Source organism: Pygocentrus nattereri, chromosome 22 (genome assembly GCF_015220715.1).
Source record: "Pygocentrus nattereri isolate fPygNat1 chromosome 22, fPygNat1.pri, whole genome shotgun sequence".
Classification (NCBI taxonomy): Eukaryota; Metazoa; Chordata; class Actinopteri; order Characiformes; family Serrasalmidae; genus Pygocentrus; species Pygocentrus nattereri.
Window position 1 is genome coordinate 15,526,649 of NC_051232.1, and position 19,497 is coordinate 15,546,145.

Below are 19,497 nucleotides of genomic sequence, written 5' to 3' on the forward strand. Positions count from 1 at the left end.
TGATGCACTGTTTTCATGACAGATTCCTTCTGAAACCGTCATTAAAAATTTCTGTGACTTCACAGTAGCCCATCTGTCGGTTCAGACCACACAGGACAGCCTGCATTGGCTTTGCATGGTCAATAAGCCTTGGGCACCCAACACCCTGTGTCACAGTTTGTCCCTCCTCAGACCACTGTCAGTAGCTACTGATCACTGCTGACTGGGAGCATGGTATAATCCTTGTCGCTTTATATATGCTCTGACCCATTTGTCTGCCCATAATGATTTTGGCCTTGTGAAAGACACTGAGGTCTTTACCCCGGTCACGCCTCTTACATCCAACACATCCACTACGAGAACTTTTGCTTACGTTTGCTTACTGTAATATATATCCCAGGCCTGGACAAGCACACCTGTTACAAGATAATCTGTGTTATTCACTTCATCTGTGAATGGTCATAATCTTTTGGATCATCAGCATATATATATATCATGTTATATAAAATTATCATAAATCATAAAATTATCATAAAATTATCCTATTTTCCAGGGAAAATATGAAAAAATCATGCAGTCTGGGGAAGTTCATCACTCAAGATCAGAGACAAATCTACAGGGTAATGCATTATGTTCATTTTGATTGTATCTAACTAAGTATGCTCCATATGACTGGTGCTATAATGGCAGTGTGTGATCAAACTGCAGGGTGCTGGCAACATGTCAAAAAGCGAAGGGGAATAAGTGCTGAGCAAAAATCGTTTGAAGGCAAAGCACATATAAGCCAGCTAGCCATTTTTAATTCTTAAGCAGCACAGGGCCATGTGTGCATTACCATGTATATTTGTCTCTGATCTTGAGTGATAAAAATATTTTCTCTTGACTGCATGATACACATTTAAATAAGAAAAAGAACCAATGGCAATAACAAGTGATAAGAAAAATAAATGTTTTAAAAAATGATTTATAATAGAAATATTTAAGGAAATAGTTCACAAAAACAGAGAGTGTGAGACTGTCTCCTATTGGAAACGTGTTTTTTTAAGCTCTGAAGGCCAAGGCCCTGTACAGTTGAGACATTCTACATAACAGAAGAATTGCGGGGGAAAAAAAAAACGCTTTCAAAAATGGGTCAGTCATCATCACGTGTTGCAGGTTTAGTTTTGAACCCTTCTGTGTAATTTTCTGTTTAAGATGTTCTCTGCTTTTTTCCTCAAGTTGAAAAATGAGTATCTTGTACTTAAAGGCCATTTTGAGTGGAAATTAAAAGTACTGTTGACTTTCACATGTTACTGTACACACAAAGTTTGCTACTGAACGTGACAGTGAAAGATGGACAACATGAAGACACCAACAGAAGATAGCTCAGAGACAGCTGTGACTCTGGCAAGGCTTCACAACCACTGAGAGAAAAAGGTGAGTATAAATGCATAGCAAAATATCTACTGATGGAGTTATATATGCAGCTGACAATGATTAGGATGGAGAATAGGAAACAGAAGACTGAGGTGTGACAGGTCCTCTTATTTACAAGAAAAATTAGATTAAGGTGCAATATTACATATTGCCAAATTTATCTTACTTCAATTGTGTAATGTAGGTGACATGGTCTTTATACAGGAATCACCACAATGATGCTGGCATATTATTTATGTTATAAGTTACTGAGTTCTTTGAACGTCACCTCCCCTTGAGTCTTCACAGATCTGTTTCTGTGGCCTCATTTACTAAGCTGCTTCATGTCTTCGTACTATTTTTGAGAGGAGAGAGAGCGAAGAGGAAATCAGGTCTTAGGTTGTCAGTGTGTCTCACACAGAGTGTTATAAAAGAACATCCTTTATTCAGAGACATGCAGAGACCATTTCTTTATTCAGAACCATACAGAGGCTGCAGGACTCCAACAATGGAAAGGAAAAACCCTGACGTGTGAAAGGTACATTAGTACAAGTACATAAGTAGAAACAAAAAAAATGTTGTGTAGCTAAATATATTACTATATATTTCCACCTGAGAGACAAATGTCAAAACATGAACCCACCTCCAGGATAATGCTAGCTTCTGTTAGTGGCCCTATGGAATTCTAGTAGCATTTTTAGCACTAATGGTAATTCACATTAATATGTTTTAGCAGTTCTAGATAAAAAACAAAAATTCAAAGCTTCTGAAAGACATTCCATTTTTAACTTGAAGCTTGAAACAGACATATCAGCATATATTTTACCTGGCAGTTTCAAAGAGACGTTTCCATAGTAAACTCTAGAATAGAGTTTTTCACTACTGCTATTTTTCATTTTTATATTCCCATTGATTAGGCTGCCAATCATATTCAGTCAGTGAGATATCTGGGACTTCCAGAATGGACTGCGCTCCAGTTCCTACCAGGAGATCTTGCTCAACTATATCTACCAAGATACCACAGGAAAAAAAATCATGATTAGTCAATTTTCTGCTGGTGTTTCAAGAATACAACCCTTTTGTTTTCATCCAACACTTTACAATGAAACAAGAGCAGTGCTGTAATAATTGTAAGAGTTTTATTTATTTATTTATTGTCTATTGAATAAAATTGAACTAAAAATTATAGACTTTTTTTCAGATCCCAGAAATCATTAGGCCTTCTCTGAAGACCTCAAAGGCCCTACAGGCCCCATCTGTTACTGAATAATGTGTTTTCTAACTGTGCATCAGTGCATTATACTGTCAAGCAAAGAGTGTGGAGACCTTGTTCACTGAACATCTCTACATTTCTGTTTTCAAAGGTTGCATATTTATGCATGTCTTAGTCATCCTGGTCCTCCAGAATTTCTGAATCTCCACTTCTTCAGCCTCCCTGTCTGATTGTTGGCACCTTGCACACCCTTAAACAAACAAACAAGCAAAAAAGAAAGAAATGCTTTTTCAAGAAAGCCTTCAGTTTGTCAACTAACACTGGGTTCAGAGAAATAAGGGACAAAGCACCGTACAGCACAAAATAACTTGGTGACAAAGGTGCAAACTACAGCAAGTTTGCACAATGTAGTTTGCACAATGTAATTTACAAGCACATAATGGAGTTCATGGCAAACCTCTTCACATAGCCAGACATTTACAAACACATCCCCATTTCCAAAAGAAGCTGGGACACTGTACAAAATGTAAATAAAAAACAAAATTCAATGATGTGCATATATTTAATTGAAAATAGTACAAAGAAAACAAATCAAATGTTGAAACAGAGAAATTTTATTGTTTTTTGAAAAATATTTGCCCATCTTTACTTTAGTGACATTTCTTAGTTTTAATATTTGATATGCTATCTTTGAAGCATTTTCAATGAAATACAGAGTTTAAATGGTTTGCACATCATTGCATTTGTTTTTATTTATATTTTTCCACAGTTTCCAAACTCTACAATACTTCTACAACAGGCCGAAGACTCAGATGACTACACCTTCTTAGTTCTGTGAGAGTGTGTCCAAAAGCCCTGTTTAAAACATCTATTACCTAAAAATACCTTTCGACTAGTCTGAGTGGTATGGATATAAAGGGGTGAGAGATAAAAGAACAGCAGAATGGTAGGTGAACCACAGAGCACTAGGAACCAGCAGCCCTGTAGTTAACAGAATGGTAGGAGGACTCATTAAGTTCACCTGTTGCCGAAAAATCTTATTTTGATCTTGTCAGATCTTAACTTAGGACCAAAGATAGGAAGTTTCTATAATGCGGCTCCTGGTCTTATATGACTGGAGATAAATACCTGAGGGCATTGCTAAGATGGCCATCAAGGGGAAAAAAACTGTAAAGACTTTTGCTGTGTTGAGTCTGAAACTAAGAAATAACAATTTTTCTATATGTATATTGCATTTTATCAGCCGACAAAGCGGAAACTTGGGATTCTACAAACAGAAAACTAATGCAGGCTTTCACCACTCTGAATCTTATTCTTTCGGCTGCTCCCTTTAGGGGTCGCCACAGCGGATCATCTGCCTCCATCTTGCCCTATTCACTGCCTCCTCTACTTTTACACCAACCATCTCCATGTCCACCTTCACTACATCCATACACCCTTCTCTGAGGACTACCTCTTCTCCTTCTACCCGGCAACTCCATCTCCAACATTCTTTGACCAATATATCCACTATTCCTCCTCAACACATGTCCAAATCATCTCAACCTGGCCTCTCTGGTTTCATCTCCAAACTGTTCCACCTTCACTGTCCCTCTGATTTGCTCATTTCTAATCTTGTCCATCCTTGTCACTCCCAACGAAAATCTCAGCATCTTCATCTCCGCCACCTCCAGATCAGCCTCCTGTCTTTTAGACAGAGCCACAGTCTCCAAACCATACATCATAGCAGGACGCACTACTGTCTTGTAAACCTTCCTTTTCACTCTTGCTGCAATCCTTCTGTCACACATCAGCCCTGACACCCGTCTCCACCCACTCCATCCTGCCTGCACCCTCTTCTTCACCTCTTTTCTACACTGTCCATTGCTCTGGATGGTTGACCCAAGATATTTGAAGTCATCCGCCTTTACGACCTCTACTCCTTGCATCTTCTCCTTTCCACCTGCCTCCCTCTCATTCACATACATGTATTCTGTCTTGTCTCTACTGACCTTCATTCCTCTCCTGTCCAGTACAAACCTCCACCTCTCCAGATTCTCTTCCACCTGCTCTCTACTCTCACCACAAATTACAATGTCATCTGCAAACATCATGGTCCATGGAGCCTCCTGCCTGACCTCATCTGTCAACCTTTCCATCACCATTGCAAACAAGAAGGGGCTCAAAGCTGATCCCTGATGTAACCCTACCTTCACCTTGAAACCATTTGTCACTCCAACTGCACACCTCACCACTGTCTCACTATCCTCATACATGTCCTGCACCATCCTAACATACTTTTCAGCTACACCTGACTTCCTCATACAGTACCACAGTTCCTCTCTTGGCACCCTATCATATGCCATCTCTAGATCCACAAAGACACAATGTAGCTCCTTCTGACCTTTTCTGTACTTCTCTACCAACACTCTCAATGCAAAAATTGCATCTGTGGTACTCTTTCTGGGCATGAAACCAAACTGCTGCTCACTGATCTGAACCTCTCGCCTTAGCCTTGCTTCAACAACTCTTTCCCATACCTTCATGGTGTGGCTCATCAACTTTATACCTCTGTAGTTACTGCAGCTCTGCACATCACCCTTGTTCTTAAAAATGGGGACCAGTACACTACTTCTCCACTCATCAGGCATCCTCTCACTCTCTAGGATTTTGTTAAACAACCTGGTTAAAAAGTCCACTGCCTTCTCTCCTAAACATCTCCATACCTCCACAGGTATGTCATCTGGACCAACTGCCTTTCCATTCTTCATCCTTTTTAAAGCTGCCCTCACTTCCACCTTACCAATTCTCTGCACTTCCTGATCCACTATCTCTCCCCCCATTGTCCTCCTCTCTCTCGTTTTCCTCATTCATTAGTTCTTCAAAGTATTCCTTCCATCTACTCATCACTCTCTGTTCACTCACTAGTACATTTCCCTCTCTATCCTTTATCAGCCTAACCTGCTGTACATCCTTTCCAGCTCGATCTCTCTGTTTAGCCAAACGATACAAGTCCTTTACTCCTTCTTTACTGTCCAGCCTCTCATACAGCTCATCATAGGCCTGAGCCTTTGCCTTTGCCACCATTCTTTTCGCTATGCAACTAGCCTCACAGTACTCCTGCCTACTACCTTCATCTCTCTGGTTATCCCACTTTTTCTAAACTGCCTTCTTCTTTTGAATACTCTCCTGGACTTCCTCATTCCACCACCAACTTTCCTTGTCTCTTTCCTCTGACCAGACGAAACACGCAACACATTTTTGCCAGTTTCTCTCACCACCTTAGCTGTAGTTTCCCAGTCCTCAGGTAGGTCCTCACTGCCCCCAAGGGCCTGTTGCAATTTTTTCCCGAACTGCCTGCAACCATCCTCCTCCTTCAGCTTCCACCATTTAATCTTTGGTTCTGTCTTCACTCTCTTCCTCTTCTTTGCTTCTAATCTCATTCTACAGACAACCACCCTATGCTGCCTTGCTACACTTTACCCTGGTACCACTTTACAATCAATCTCCAATCTCCTTTAGGTGGCATCTCCTGCTAAGGATATAATAAACCTGTGTGCACCTCCTTCCACTCTTGAATGTCACCCTGTGTTCTTCCCTCTTCTGAAAATACGTGTTCACCACAGCCATTTCCATTCTCTTTGTAAAATCTACAACCATCTGACCTTCCGCATTTCTGTCTTTCACACCATACATACCCAGCACCTCTTCATCCCCTCTGTTCCCTTCACCAGCATGTCCACTGAAGTCTGCACCAATCAGTAATCTTTCCTCTCTAGGGACACCATCTACCACTTCATCCATCTTACTCCAAAATTCCTCTTTCTCCTCTAACTCACAACCAACCTGTGGTGCATATGAAATGACCACATTCAATATTACACCATCAACCTCCAACTTCAGGCTCATGATCCTGTCTGACACTCTCTTTACATCCAGAACACTTTCCCCAAGCTGTTCCTTTAGGATTATCCCTACTCCATTTCTCTTCCTCTCTACACCATGATAGAACAGTTTGAATCCACCTCCAATGTTCCTGGCCTTGTTTCCTTTCCATCTGGTCTCCTGGACACACAGAATATCTACCTTCCTTCTCTCCATCATGTCTGCAAGCTCTCTGCCTTTACCAGTCATTGTCTCTATGTTCAGAGTCCCTACTCTAACCTCCACACTCTTGCCTTTCCTTCTCTCTCGCTGCCTTCTAACCCGCCTTCCTCCTCTCCTCTTTGATGGTCTTCGACCTACAGTAGTCCAATTTCCACCAGCACCCTACTGGTCAACAGCACCGGAGGCGCTCGTTGTTAACCCGGGCCTTGACCGATCTGGTATGGCAATCATATTTGTGATCCGCATGATAGTTTTGGCACAAGTTTTACGCCAGATGCCCTTCCTGACGCAACCCTCACCATTTATCTGGGCTTGGGACCGGCACCAGAAGTACACAAAGTACACCCCTAATGGCTGTTTTTTTCACCACTCTGAATAATAATAAGTAATTTATAGAAGTTCATAATTTATGGTGTGTGAGAAAAACATGCCGTTTGAATGCTGTATTCAGGTGCTCATTGGGACGTTGTACACATCAGATAGCGAACAATGAAAGTCAACTTCACACTGTTTAGGCACTTGTTTGGTCCCACTTTATATTTAGTGTCTCTAATAACTGTGTAATTAGAAAATGCAACAACATTGATTTAATCAGTGTTACAGATGGATTACAGAAGTAAAGCCTATGTAATTACACATGTGTATCAGCTTCAGTTTTGCCTCATGTAATTACATAAGTGTATCTTTTACACAGGAACTTTCCTGTAATGTTGTGTTAAAGTTACACTTCATAATAAGTGGACAGCTCCTGTGAAGTTGTTATGTAGGTACTGTGCAACAGTGGGGTGGTAATATAGACATTGCTTTGGGGGAAATGCAACACATTTAATGTTATGTTACATTTTAAGATAAGGGACGTCTGTTGTTCTGTCACATTACAGAATGGTTTAAAGCTGAAACCTGTTACAGTGTCACAGCACTGGCAACATAAATGTTGGCTAAATGTTAGGAAAGCTGGCAGATACACTGTAATGTCTTAATGTATGTTATTACATACTTCCTTTTACTGCTGAAAAAAGAATTTCAAAAAAATGCTGTTCTAGTCTAATTATTAATTACACTTGTCTTATTACTCTTGTGTAATTACATGCATGAGAATTAGCTGTTACAACTATTAAAATACACTTGCAATTGCATGAGGCCAAACTGAAGTTGATACACATGTATAATTACATAAGGTGTGCTTCAGTAATCCATCTGTTTCAGTGACTAAATCATTAGTAGTTACATTGTTGTTGCATATTATGTTGTTCACATGTAACTACATAGTTATTAGAGACACTTAATATAAAGTGGGACCACTTGTTCAAAGATGTGGAAGCTACATAGAAAAAGAAAGCACATTCCATCTCACAGAAGCACATCAGGCTTTTTTTTTACCTTCACTGAGAAATTAATTGTTTTTTTTTTTAACCAGCAGAAGAGGTGAAAGGTTGCATTAGTTTCCTGTTTGTAGAATCTTGCCATCTTAGCAATGGCCTCAGGCAGTTATTTCCAATCATAAAAGACCAGGGACCACATTGCAGGAACTTCCTATCTTTTGCCCTAAGTTAAGATCTGACAAGATCCAAATAAGATTTTTCACAAATTTATATTACAAAGGCAAATTCTTATATTTATTTAGAAATTCTGTCATATTTTACAGCATCTTATTACCTATATACCTAAATTACTAAACAACAATACACACACAGCTGAAATGCAAACAAGCAATCAAAATAATGCTATAAATGTAAATTAAAGTTTAAAAAAAGATAGAGATTAAGAATATTGTAAGAGCGCCCTTGCTGTTTATCAGAGCGTTGCTGTTTCATAATTTCAGTTGAAGTTTTAACCAAGCATGCTAACATTATTCCTCCTAATAAACTGCCATGCATTTAACTCTGTCTCCTCATTATTCACCAACATCACTGTAATAATTGATTTGACCAGTTTTTATGAACATTGACACACACAAGAGTAATAAGAGGGGACAGAGGTTGTGAACCATCTCTGACAGCACAGTTTTGCAACATAGCTAAAAACAAAAGAAACAGATGGACCAAGCTGAAGTTGGGACACCATTGGAGTTATTGTAAAGTCAGGAAAGTAATTATAGGCACGCCTGGTAAAGACAAGTAAAAAGGGTTGTAAAAAGTAACTGGTGAGTTAGCTAAATCACATACCAAAAAAAAAAAAGTGAAAATCCAACCTTTAATTGAAGTAAATTTATTCTGGGATATAAAAAAATTTAGAAATAGTTCTTTTTAACAAAATCACGTGCTACAATTGTTGATACCCCTGCATTTAATTCTTTGTGCAACTTCCATTTGCCAATAAAACATTTAGCTTTCTTCTATAAAATCTTATAAGGTGGGAGAAAACAAAACAGGGAACTTGAGACCATTCCTTTTTACAGAATCTCGACAAATCCACCAGTGTTCTAGGTCCTCTTTTGTGCATGCTCCTCTTTAGTTTACCCCACAGGCTTTCTATGGAGTTTAGATCAGGGGACTGAGGGTAAAAGGTTCTTGGTGAACAATTTTTTTGAGGTGATCTGGACATATGTTTTGGATTTGCTGGACGATCCTCTGACAACCTCTTTTTAGTTTCTTGGCAGAGGTTCAAGACAAAGTCCCAGTAGCAAAATTCAAGTCGCTTATGTTTATGTTTAAATGACAGGAAAGGCTTTTACCTACCATGCGTTCCAAATATTGTGTTGGCATGGAGGTGGTGTCTAAGGGTAGTTTCGGAAACTGATGACCAAATAGTTAGCTTTTTCTGTAGCCCTCCAACAGTGATCTTTGAAGATTTTTTGCCTCTCTTGTGGGGGCTGTGTGTGGGGGCAAAATAGAAGGCAAGTTTGTCATAGTTCCAGTTGATTGGAACTTTTTAATTATTGCTCAAATTGCAGGTGAGTGGCTATTTTTTATAGCCATTCCTAACATACTTTTTCCTTATTTGAATTGTTTGTTTCAAGTCTTTCCCACAAAGAAGAATAAGAAAAATGACTAGGGGAATTTGACTTCTGTGACTCTACTTTCAAAAAAGTAATATGAAAATGGAAAAAATTGTTACATTTTGTTTCTAAGACCTTCTCAGAATAACATTACTTTAATTAAAAATTTTAATTTTTCTCATTTTTTTCAGTGTGAGATTAAGGTATATTTCATATAACCCTTTTATTCATCTTTACCAGGGGTGCCAATAATTGTGGAGGGAACTGTATACTGTCTAATGGAAAGAGACCCATAAACCCAATACTAAAAGTTATATAATGTTTCAAAAACATCTTTGAAATGACTTCTAAAACTACTAAAATCTGGCAAAACCAGCATAAATACACTATATTGCCAAAAGTATTCGCTCGTCTTCCTTTACACGCATATGAAATTGAGTGACATCCCATTCATAATCCATAGGGTTTAATATGATGTCGGCCCACCCTTTGCGGCTATAACAGCTTCAGCTCTTCTGGGAAGGCTTTCCAGAAGGTTTAACAATGTGTTTATGGGAATTTTTGACCATTCTTCCAGAAGCACATTTGTGAGGTCAGACACTGATGTTAGACGAGGAGGGCTGGCTCACAGTGTCCAGTCTAATTCATCCCATACCATGTACTATCATGGTACCACGCTGGAATTCACTGAGCTCCTGAGAGCGACCCATTATTTTACAAATGTTTGTAGAAGCAGTCTGCAAGCCTAAGTGCTTGATTTTATACACCTGTGGCCATGGAAGTGATGAGTTCAATTATTTGCAGGGGTTTGCAAAATAAGAAGCAGCTTCATCTGTACTGTAATTTTCTTCTTTTGAACTTCCTTGATGAATCCCATACTTTCAAATTCTGCTGATGGTGTTTTTTTATTATTATTATTATTATTATTATTATTATTATTATAGCTCAACATTGATCCACTCTTCAAGTGAAGCCTTTGAGTTGAAGCTGATCATTTATATACCAGTTCAGTTTTATGAATTGTGGCCATTTGCGCTTGAATGCCTTCTTTGCCCCATTTTTTTTTATCAAGACACACTTAGTGAGCAAGCCAAACGTTGGTATGAAAAGGTAAGTGTACTTAGGATAGTGTGCAGGGGCACAATGTCTAAGGCTGAAGTTTGTTAGTGTTCATGCAGGAATACACAGATGTTAATACTATACTGATTAGCCACTTCATTAAGTACACCTCTGTGTATCCATACCATTTTATCAGTTCCACTTACTTTATAGGTGCACTTTGTAGTTCTACATTACAGACTGTAGTCTATCTGTTTCTCTGCATACTTTCTTAGCCCCCTTTTACCCTGTTCTTCAGTGGTCAGGACCCCCATAGACCCTCACAGAGGAGGTACTATTTGGGTGGTGGATCATTTTCAGCACTGCAGTAACACTGACGTGGTGGTGGCGTGTTGGTATAGTTGATCAGACACAGCAGGGCTCCTGTGTCACTGCTGGACCATCAATAGTCCATCAACCAAAAATATGAGGCTAACAATGTCCTGTGGGTGGCATCCTGAAGGACGCCAGTGTTGTCAGGAGAATCAAACTCAATCTCCTGACTCAGCAAAAGCTAAGCTCAGTAGCAACCTGTATGTACCCATACTGCAGCTTTTGGCAAGGACTACATTGATGCAGACTCAGCAGTGGCCTCTTACTTCTTCCTTGAAAAAAAATCCCTACTTAAGTACAAGAACTGTTACCCTAGTGATAATTTGCTCAAGTACAAGTAAAAGTAGTAGTAAATATAATTACTTAAGTAAGGGTAAATAAGTAGTTCATTGAAAATGTATTGAAGTCACTAAACACATTCACAGCCTTCAAACTGTATATTTCCACTGATATCTGTTATCAGAATATTTGCACCATTAAAAACAGCAGCAAGATCAGCAGTTTATCCAGTTTCAATTTTAATTGTAATATATTTCACTAGCAATCATGCTGATCACTTAAGACAGAATCAGACATTATTACTTACTTTGACAGTTAAACAGCTAAACAGGAGGAAGACAGAGAGGCAGAGGAAGAGAGAAAGGAGAAAGACCATCTCATTTCAGTTTAGTCTATATGGGTCCACATAGCCTTTGAAGGATGCAATCTATGAGGACATGTCCTTCGAAGGCTGTGTAGCCCCACAAAGGTTGCAGCCCATGAATTGGGGCACAGCTATAGATAGAGGGTGGGGAGGTGGCAAGGGATCAGATCAGGCCAGTCAGATTAAACAATGACAACATGGCAGAATCACTGTCCTGAGTTTATGAAGAGTCTGTATTAGACTAGATTTCTTGTACCATAGCCCTACGCCGTGTTTATCTCCAAAACAGCAGCTAAACTAGGCTGTATTTAAATGCTAAACTGTAGGCTGTGGACAACACCTGTTAACTAAAGTAGCTGACAGGCACTGTAATAAAACAGATTTCAAGTTTAATAAACAGAAGCATTGTAAAAGAAAACCGTAAGCATGGTAGCTGTTTAGCTCAGATCAGCTAGCTTGGCTAAGGCTGCCTCAGGCTGAAGTCGAGCTGTGAGAGTGGTTTTGTATTTGGCCGCTGATAATAAGACAGTTTTCTTTAGTTCATGTGAAAATGAATACAGATGACCGTTTGGATGCAGTCTGTTCCTCAAGTGTGCTGTTTAAGCTCTGTCCTTCTCCACTAAACTAGACACCACTGCAATATTTTTTTGATAGGTGAATCTTTTAAATTTAACCACGCTTTGTTCTTAGTGGTTTATGAGCTGATATGCTCATAATGTATTTTTACACTGTAATGTTATTAATAATTAAAGTAGCAAATTAAAAGTTTTTAATTCAAAATTAACTCAAGTACAAGTACTATGATTTAATTCTACTCCAAAAAGCACCATTACAGGAAAAACTTTACTTAAATACAGTAACAAGTGTAAACGTAATCCCTTACATACACCTCTGATTATGTTTGGAATCTGTACTGATACACTCATTTAAAACAAGTTTGGCCAAAACTGTGTGGACTTTGAGGAGGACTGCAGATCTTGGGAGCTATTTTAGGACTGGGCTTCAAGAATATTCACTTGCTCTGACCAATCACCTCCCCTTCACAGTGAATTGGACCTGTGGTTTGTTATTAATGTTCTGTGAGTAGATTTGAGTATTGAAAACTCTTGTGTTTATTGACAAGTCTTGTATCACTTAGTCATGTCCTTGTTAATCTTTTTTTTTAATTCGCCTATAATAACTGTCTCTTATGGAATCTTCGGAAAAGGTGCTCTTGCCTCTGGTTGGTGTTTGTCACTATTTCACAGCACAGTACTGTTACTGCCACTTCAATCCCTTTTCATTAAGTGGATTGCTAATAGACCTTTAATACCCACCACCCTAGTTTAGTTCTACAGTATGCAAAATGTTTTCATATTTACTGAATTTCCTCCAAAAATATCAGGTAATATAATTTTAACTCATTGTTCTCTTGAGAAGATGCATAGCAAACGTAATGGCTATTTCCAAAAAAAAACATGTTAATATAGTGCCCTCCATTGGTAAAGATGAGCAAGTTCATTCGCTTGATGATGAAATGCTGAAAATATGCTCCATCCCTTTGACAAGATTAGAATATCAAGTGTCTTATTTTGCAGTTTGAGGTAGGAGAAAGGCATCTGAAATCATTCTTCCATACAGTTCAGGGTTCACTGCTTGCAATCTGTCCTCTTCAGCTTAGCCCACTGGTTTATAGTCAGGTTAAGGACAGGAATGAGGGCAGATGTGGTTTTTGGCCTATGCACATTTCTCTCATAAAGGACTAGGCCTTCTCTGGATGCTCCTTTTATCATATTAAGGTGAAACATTTTACCCTGTTCTTCGGTGGTCAGGACCCCCACAGACTACCACAGAGCAGGTATTATTTGGGTGGTGGATCATTCTCAGCACTGCGCTAGTATGTGTTGAGCTGGTATGAATGGATCAGACACAGCAGTGCTGCTGGAGTATTTAAACACTTTGCCCACTTACTGTCCACTCTATTAGACATGCCTCTTGTAAATGTAAGGTCAGAGACAATACCTAATCTGCTGTTGGAATATTTTGGTTGGTGGACTTTTCTCAGTCCAGCAGTGACACTGCAGTGTTTCAAAACTCCAGCAGCACCACTATATGATCCACTTCTACCAGAATAACACACATTAACTTACCACCACCATGTCAGTGTCACTGCAGTGCTGAGAATGGTCTTGACTACTGAAGAACAGCGTGAAAAGGGGCTAACAAAGCCCCTTTCATAAATTCTATATATTCAATATATTTTATGCGTTTGTGAATTTGATTTATTTACTTATTTTTATTTTATATTTGTAGATTCCAAATTATTTGTGCATCTGGATTTTACATGTATGTAGTTGCTCAAACAAAACTGCAGATATAATTGAATATAATTTTTCAAGCTTAAAATCGTTTTGACCCTTTTGACATATGCACAGAGCCCTGACCTCAAGCCCAATGAACACCTTTCTGATGAAGTGGAACGTCAATTGAGAGCGAAGCCTTCTCATCCAACATCACTGTCTGAACCCTGCAAATGCTCTTTTGACTGTGTGTGTGTGTGTGTGTGTGTGTGTGTGTGTGTGTGTAACCTCACATCTCCAAAAACCTTTTGGAAATCTCCAAAATTATAACTTTACAAGAGAAGGAAAAAACATACCTTACCTTTAATGCAAGTCAATGGAAAGTTGACTTCTTTGCCATTTCTTTTAGTCTAACCATCATGAAATTAACACACAATGCGTACCTGCTATAAAGCTCTGTAAGTGGGACATGTTTTTCAAACATATTGACAAATCAAATCCCATTTCCCATCATATGACTAAGCTGTTTGATAAGCATTCTGAAACAATTTCTTTATCTACAGGGATGTGCTTCAAATAATTCCAGACGTTTTCAAACCAAGCTGAATTTTAAATTGAACATTACTAGAAATAAATTGTATACAGATCAGCAATAAACAGCTAGAGAATAATTAATGGGGAGCAAACATAGATGGGAAGAGGGGACATGTTTTCTTGCAGAACATTTCCTGCTATGCTCTTGACGTATTTGACTGATTTCCTGAAATTCAATGCAAAACACCTAAGGAATATTATGGAGCAGAAGTTCAGTTTCATTCATGTATTTAACCTTGTTGAAAGCAAATTTAAAATGGTTCATTGTTTACCTGATTAGCATAGCTTGTTAATAATATGGTTCTAGCTGTAACATTACACATAGTAAATTAATAGGACTAATGCTATTTATAAGCATAACCAGTGGTTCTATGATGTATTTGCCTAATGTGCGCTGGGTACTGCAGTGAGAGAGAAAAAAAAGAAACATGAAAATGATATAAAATTGATAATTCTGTCAAACCAATGAGAAGACATGACGAATAACACATGAAATGCTAGTCTAACATTTGCTTGATGATTTAGGCTTGCAGAATACACCATGCTGAATAGTAGATATAAGCTTCCATTTCTTATTTGCTACATTAGATTTGTATCCAATGTAATTTGCCCAAAGCGCTTGGAATATAGCACAAGTCATAACTATGCTCCGTTAGGTTTACAGCACACAGTAGTCTCAAGTCTGTCCTTGAAAGACAGATCAACTACTTGTGTCTCTACCAAGTGATCCATGTATTAGCTGCACAGGAGTAATGCTTTACACAGAAGTGGATTTACTGAATAACTCAAATTATAGATAGGAATGGCCAAATTGTTAATGCTCAGAGAATTCAGGATGACACAGCAAAATACATCTGAAATCATTTAATATTTACCACATTTTCACATTTAGTGCTGTATGTAATGTTTTGCCATTCCCAGGAAAAAAAGCTGAGATACCTCAATCATTTCTAATCCATAGCCCCCTGTAAAATCAAGCACTGCACATTAAAAGCACTTCTTTTAGAACAAGAACTGCTAAAATAATATATGGTTCATTCAGTTTAGATTAAATAAATGATTTCAAAAAGAGGTTAAGGAAAATGGCTTAAATATCCACTGTGCAAAACAAAACGCACAATCTGTGTGAAAAACTGAATCTGAACCCTCTCTGTGCCTATAAGTTACTTGCATGAGGTAACGTAAGATAATGACATCAAACTAAAATGTTTGTTTGGTGACTTTGTGGTTTATGGTTTGATGTTGTAAAACAGTTTTCATTCATTTTCAAACACTTTATTTCTTAGCTATGTACCAACTGTGCAATACAAAAGGAGCTATATTGGTTTATCCTGTAATAGAGATTTTAATGAAACACATTGCTTCAGGTCTGAATATGATTAACCATTTAATTACCTTATAAGACAATCTTCTTCTATGTTGATTAAAAGTAAAAAAAAGTCAACATTAATACCTCCATTGATAAGACTTTGTCTTGATTACGATGAGCATATTGCTGCTGAAAAAAGGGGATTTTATCTGCTTTCAATCATTTGTGGCCCCCAGCCGACACACACCACCTTCGATCGCCAGTGATTGTCCAGCCACAGCTCCAGGAGGCAGTCTGGATATATGAGTCTGGCGAGAGAGCGAGAGAGAGCAGAAAACAGAATAGGACAGTATGTGCTCAGTATTATGATTCTTCAGAACAAGGAGTGAAAGACAAGTGTGGCTGGTGCAATCTCATTAAGTCTAGTACAAATACATGAGGGTGTTTTTCATGCTGCTGGGATCATTAAACACCTTAAGAACTGCAGGCCTCAGTTAAGGTCAATGTACATGATTCCACTGTAAGAACGACACTGGGCAAAAATGGCATCCATGGGAGAGTTGCAAGGTGCAAACTGCTGTTGACCAAGAAGAACACAAACATTTAGATGACCCCAAGACGTCTGGGACAATTTTCTGTGGACTGATGAGTCAAAGGTGGAACTTTTTGAAAGGCATGGGTCTTGTTACACCTGGTGTAGAGTTAACACCACATTCCACCATAAGAACTTCATACCAAAGGTCAAACGTGGTGGTAGTGTGATGGTCTGGGGTTGCTTTGCTTCTGCAGGACTTAGATGACTTGTCATGATTGATGAAACCGTGATCTCTCTATCAGAAAATCCTGAAGGAGAACATCCACCCATCAGTTTGTGACCTAAAGCTCAAGAGCAGTTGGCTTATGCTGCAGGACAATGATCAGAAGCACACAAGCAAGCCCACCTCTGAATGGCTCAAAAGAAGCAAAAATATATATGGTTTTGGAGTGGCCGAGTCAAAGCCCTAACTTGAATCCCACTGATACACTTTAGAGACTTTAACCGGGCAGTTCATGCTCGAAAACCCCCGAGCGTAGCTGCAATGTAGCTGAAATAATACAATTCTGCCAAGAAGAGTGGACGGAAATTCCTCCAAAACAATGTAAAAGACTCATCACAAGTTATCGCAAAAGCTTGATTGCAGCTGTTACTGCTAAGTGTGGCAGAAACGGTCATTAGGTTTAGGGGGAAATTACTTTTTCACATGGCTGATAATAGGTTTTCAATAAATCTTTATCTTAAATAGAATGATAATTAAAAGCTGCATTGCTGTCTTGATCTTACATTAAAATTAGTTGGATGATCTGAAACATTTAAATGTAAGAAATCAGGGAGGGCAGCTCTTGAGCCTGAAGATGGTACTGAAAGAAAAATGTGCTGGAAAAGAAAGATAACCATCACTGTGTATACAAGCACCGCACATAAAGCCTCGCTTCAGATTCACTAACTGTGTCCTGTCCTAGAAGCCTCTGTCTGTTTTTTATAGCTCCAAAGTCTTTAATGCCTACTTGGGTCTCTGCTAATCTCAGCCTTGTTGTCTCCTACTCTCCTGCTTCACCTTAGTCTGGGCATCTTGGTGGCATAGTTGCAAAGCCAAAGCTAAAAGGCTTCCAGTGATTACACACTGCACCACTCCTCCCTGATTCACAAGTCCAACAGGATTTCTCAATGTCATGAGACACTGAGAAGCCTCCAAGAAGCAGCAAGAGTTAGCTGTACAACCAGAGGCAGAACGTCAGACATCAGATGGAATCTAAAAGTGCTAACTAACGGTAGATGATGGTAGATTTCTAAGACAGTTATTTATAGCTTGTGTTTATGATGTATGAGTCAGTCAGAAATGAACAGAGTACTATTAATTAGGTGTGAGAATAGCCAATGTTATGCTGATAATGATAAATATTTTTTGAGGCTGGACAACAGACAGATTGCCTAAACCAACCATCTGCCTTGCCAAATAGGTTACAGGCCTATTGATACTGTCTGTTCCTTGAATCAAACAAAATTTCAGATAAACTGTTCTAGCAACAAAATTAACATCAAACTAGTGATGGGGATTCAATTCTGAAATAAATGTTTCTTCGACTCTTACACTCCTGGGAGTCAGGGTCAACCCTTGGCCAGTGTCTTAGTTTAAATGTTGGAGATGACTCTTCGTCTCTGTTGTGTCTATCTTATTTCATCGTAATGGGCGCGCTGGGCATTTTGATAGAAGCACATGTGAAGCAGGAAAGAGATTCAGTAGTGTGAGTTTCATTAGAGTAAAGCTTTAAACAATGCCAGTGCTGCTCACCAGCCACTGAAAGCACTTAGTCTGCTCACAAAAGCATTTTCAATATGTCCTACATTGCAACCCCTCATGATAATGGTTGCAATAAACACTGATCAGAAACAGTATATGAAACGAAAAACGAAACCAAAAACGAAACCATTTTTACAGAATATTGTGCAAAAGCAGATGAAGCTGAAATCTGCTCTATATTTCCCAGCTTCTAATTAAAATTTCTGTTCCACCTTAAATGGCACTGCAGTTACATTCTGGCACATGTGCATCTTTTAAGGTCGACCTGAAAAGTCTAATATGATGCTGGTACCTACAAAGCCAATGGAACATCTTCAAAATCAAAGAATTCTGACAACAGTGATCATTTTCTCTGTACATCATTCCGAGTCTCCAAACACAGTCATGCACCAGTGTATCAAACTAGCTCAACTGCCAACATCTGATACGTGGTCTACTGAGGACAACAAACAATGTTTTGCTCTTCTCTGATGAGCGCTTTATTATTCACTTAGTAATAACATAGCATTTGACCCCACAGATCATACAGTCCCACTAATCAGGCCAGTTTCTACCTAATTGTATTTTGTTCATTATCAGAATCAGAATCAGAATCCTTTATTGATCCCAGAAGGAAATTGCAGCTGTTACAGTTGCAACCATTTATGTAAAAGAATTAACACTTTAATAATTTAAAACAAAACATAAAGAGAAATTTGCAATATGTACATGAGATTTAAACTCTTATGAATACAGTAAAGTGGCAGTGACTGCGATAATAAATATTAAACATCTAGTATAAAGTGGTTCAAATTAATGTACCTTTACATTATTTATGTTATTGCACACGTAATTATTATTATTACACATATGAACAGTACAGTTTGGTATTGAGTTTTGCACAGATGAACCATAGTATCACACACTGAGGGAGGAGTTATAGAGTTTGATGGCCACAGGTAAGAATTGCTTCCTGTGGTGCTCTGTGGTGCATTTCGGTAGAGTGAGTCTTGCAGTGAATGAGCTCCTGTGTCTCATCACTGTGTCGTAGAGTGGGTGGAAGCCATAAGTTAAACACAAATGGAGAATTAATGCTGTTTCACTCTATTTCTTGTTAACATGGCATCAGGAACCACTCATGCTGATGACACTTTTTAGACAGAGGATTGTCTAAAATACAAAAAAAACTGGATATAGAGTAATAGAGTAACTTCCAAGTACAGCTGGACTTCTACGGCTTGCTATCTAGATGCTCCAGTATAAGCCTAAATAAGTTTTAGTTAGTCCAGAATGCAGCACCAAGAGTCCTTAA

At 38.6% G+C, this 19,497-nt stretch overlaps 1 protein-coding gene across 3 annotated transcripts in view; it reads right to left on the reverse strand.

The window, feature by feature from the left end:
- Positions 1–1,572: 1,572 nt before the first annotated feature.
- Positions 1,573–19,497, reverse strand: part of tasp1 (taspase, threonine aspartase, 1) — a 50,320-nt gene continuing 32,395 nt past the window's right edge. For 2 of the 3 annotated variants that reach the window (XM_017714998.2, XM_017714997.2), the window contains exon 14: positions 15,408–16,175. In XM_017714998.2, the coding sequence (XP_017570487.1) occupies positions 16,083–16,175 (93 nt within the window). In that variant the 3' untranslated portion in view covers positions 15,408–16,082. Of the gene's footprint in view, positions 2,838–15,407; positions 16,176–19,497 lie in introns of those variants that run through there. The other variant, XR_001858643.2, reaches the window with a different exon arrangement.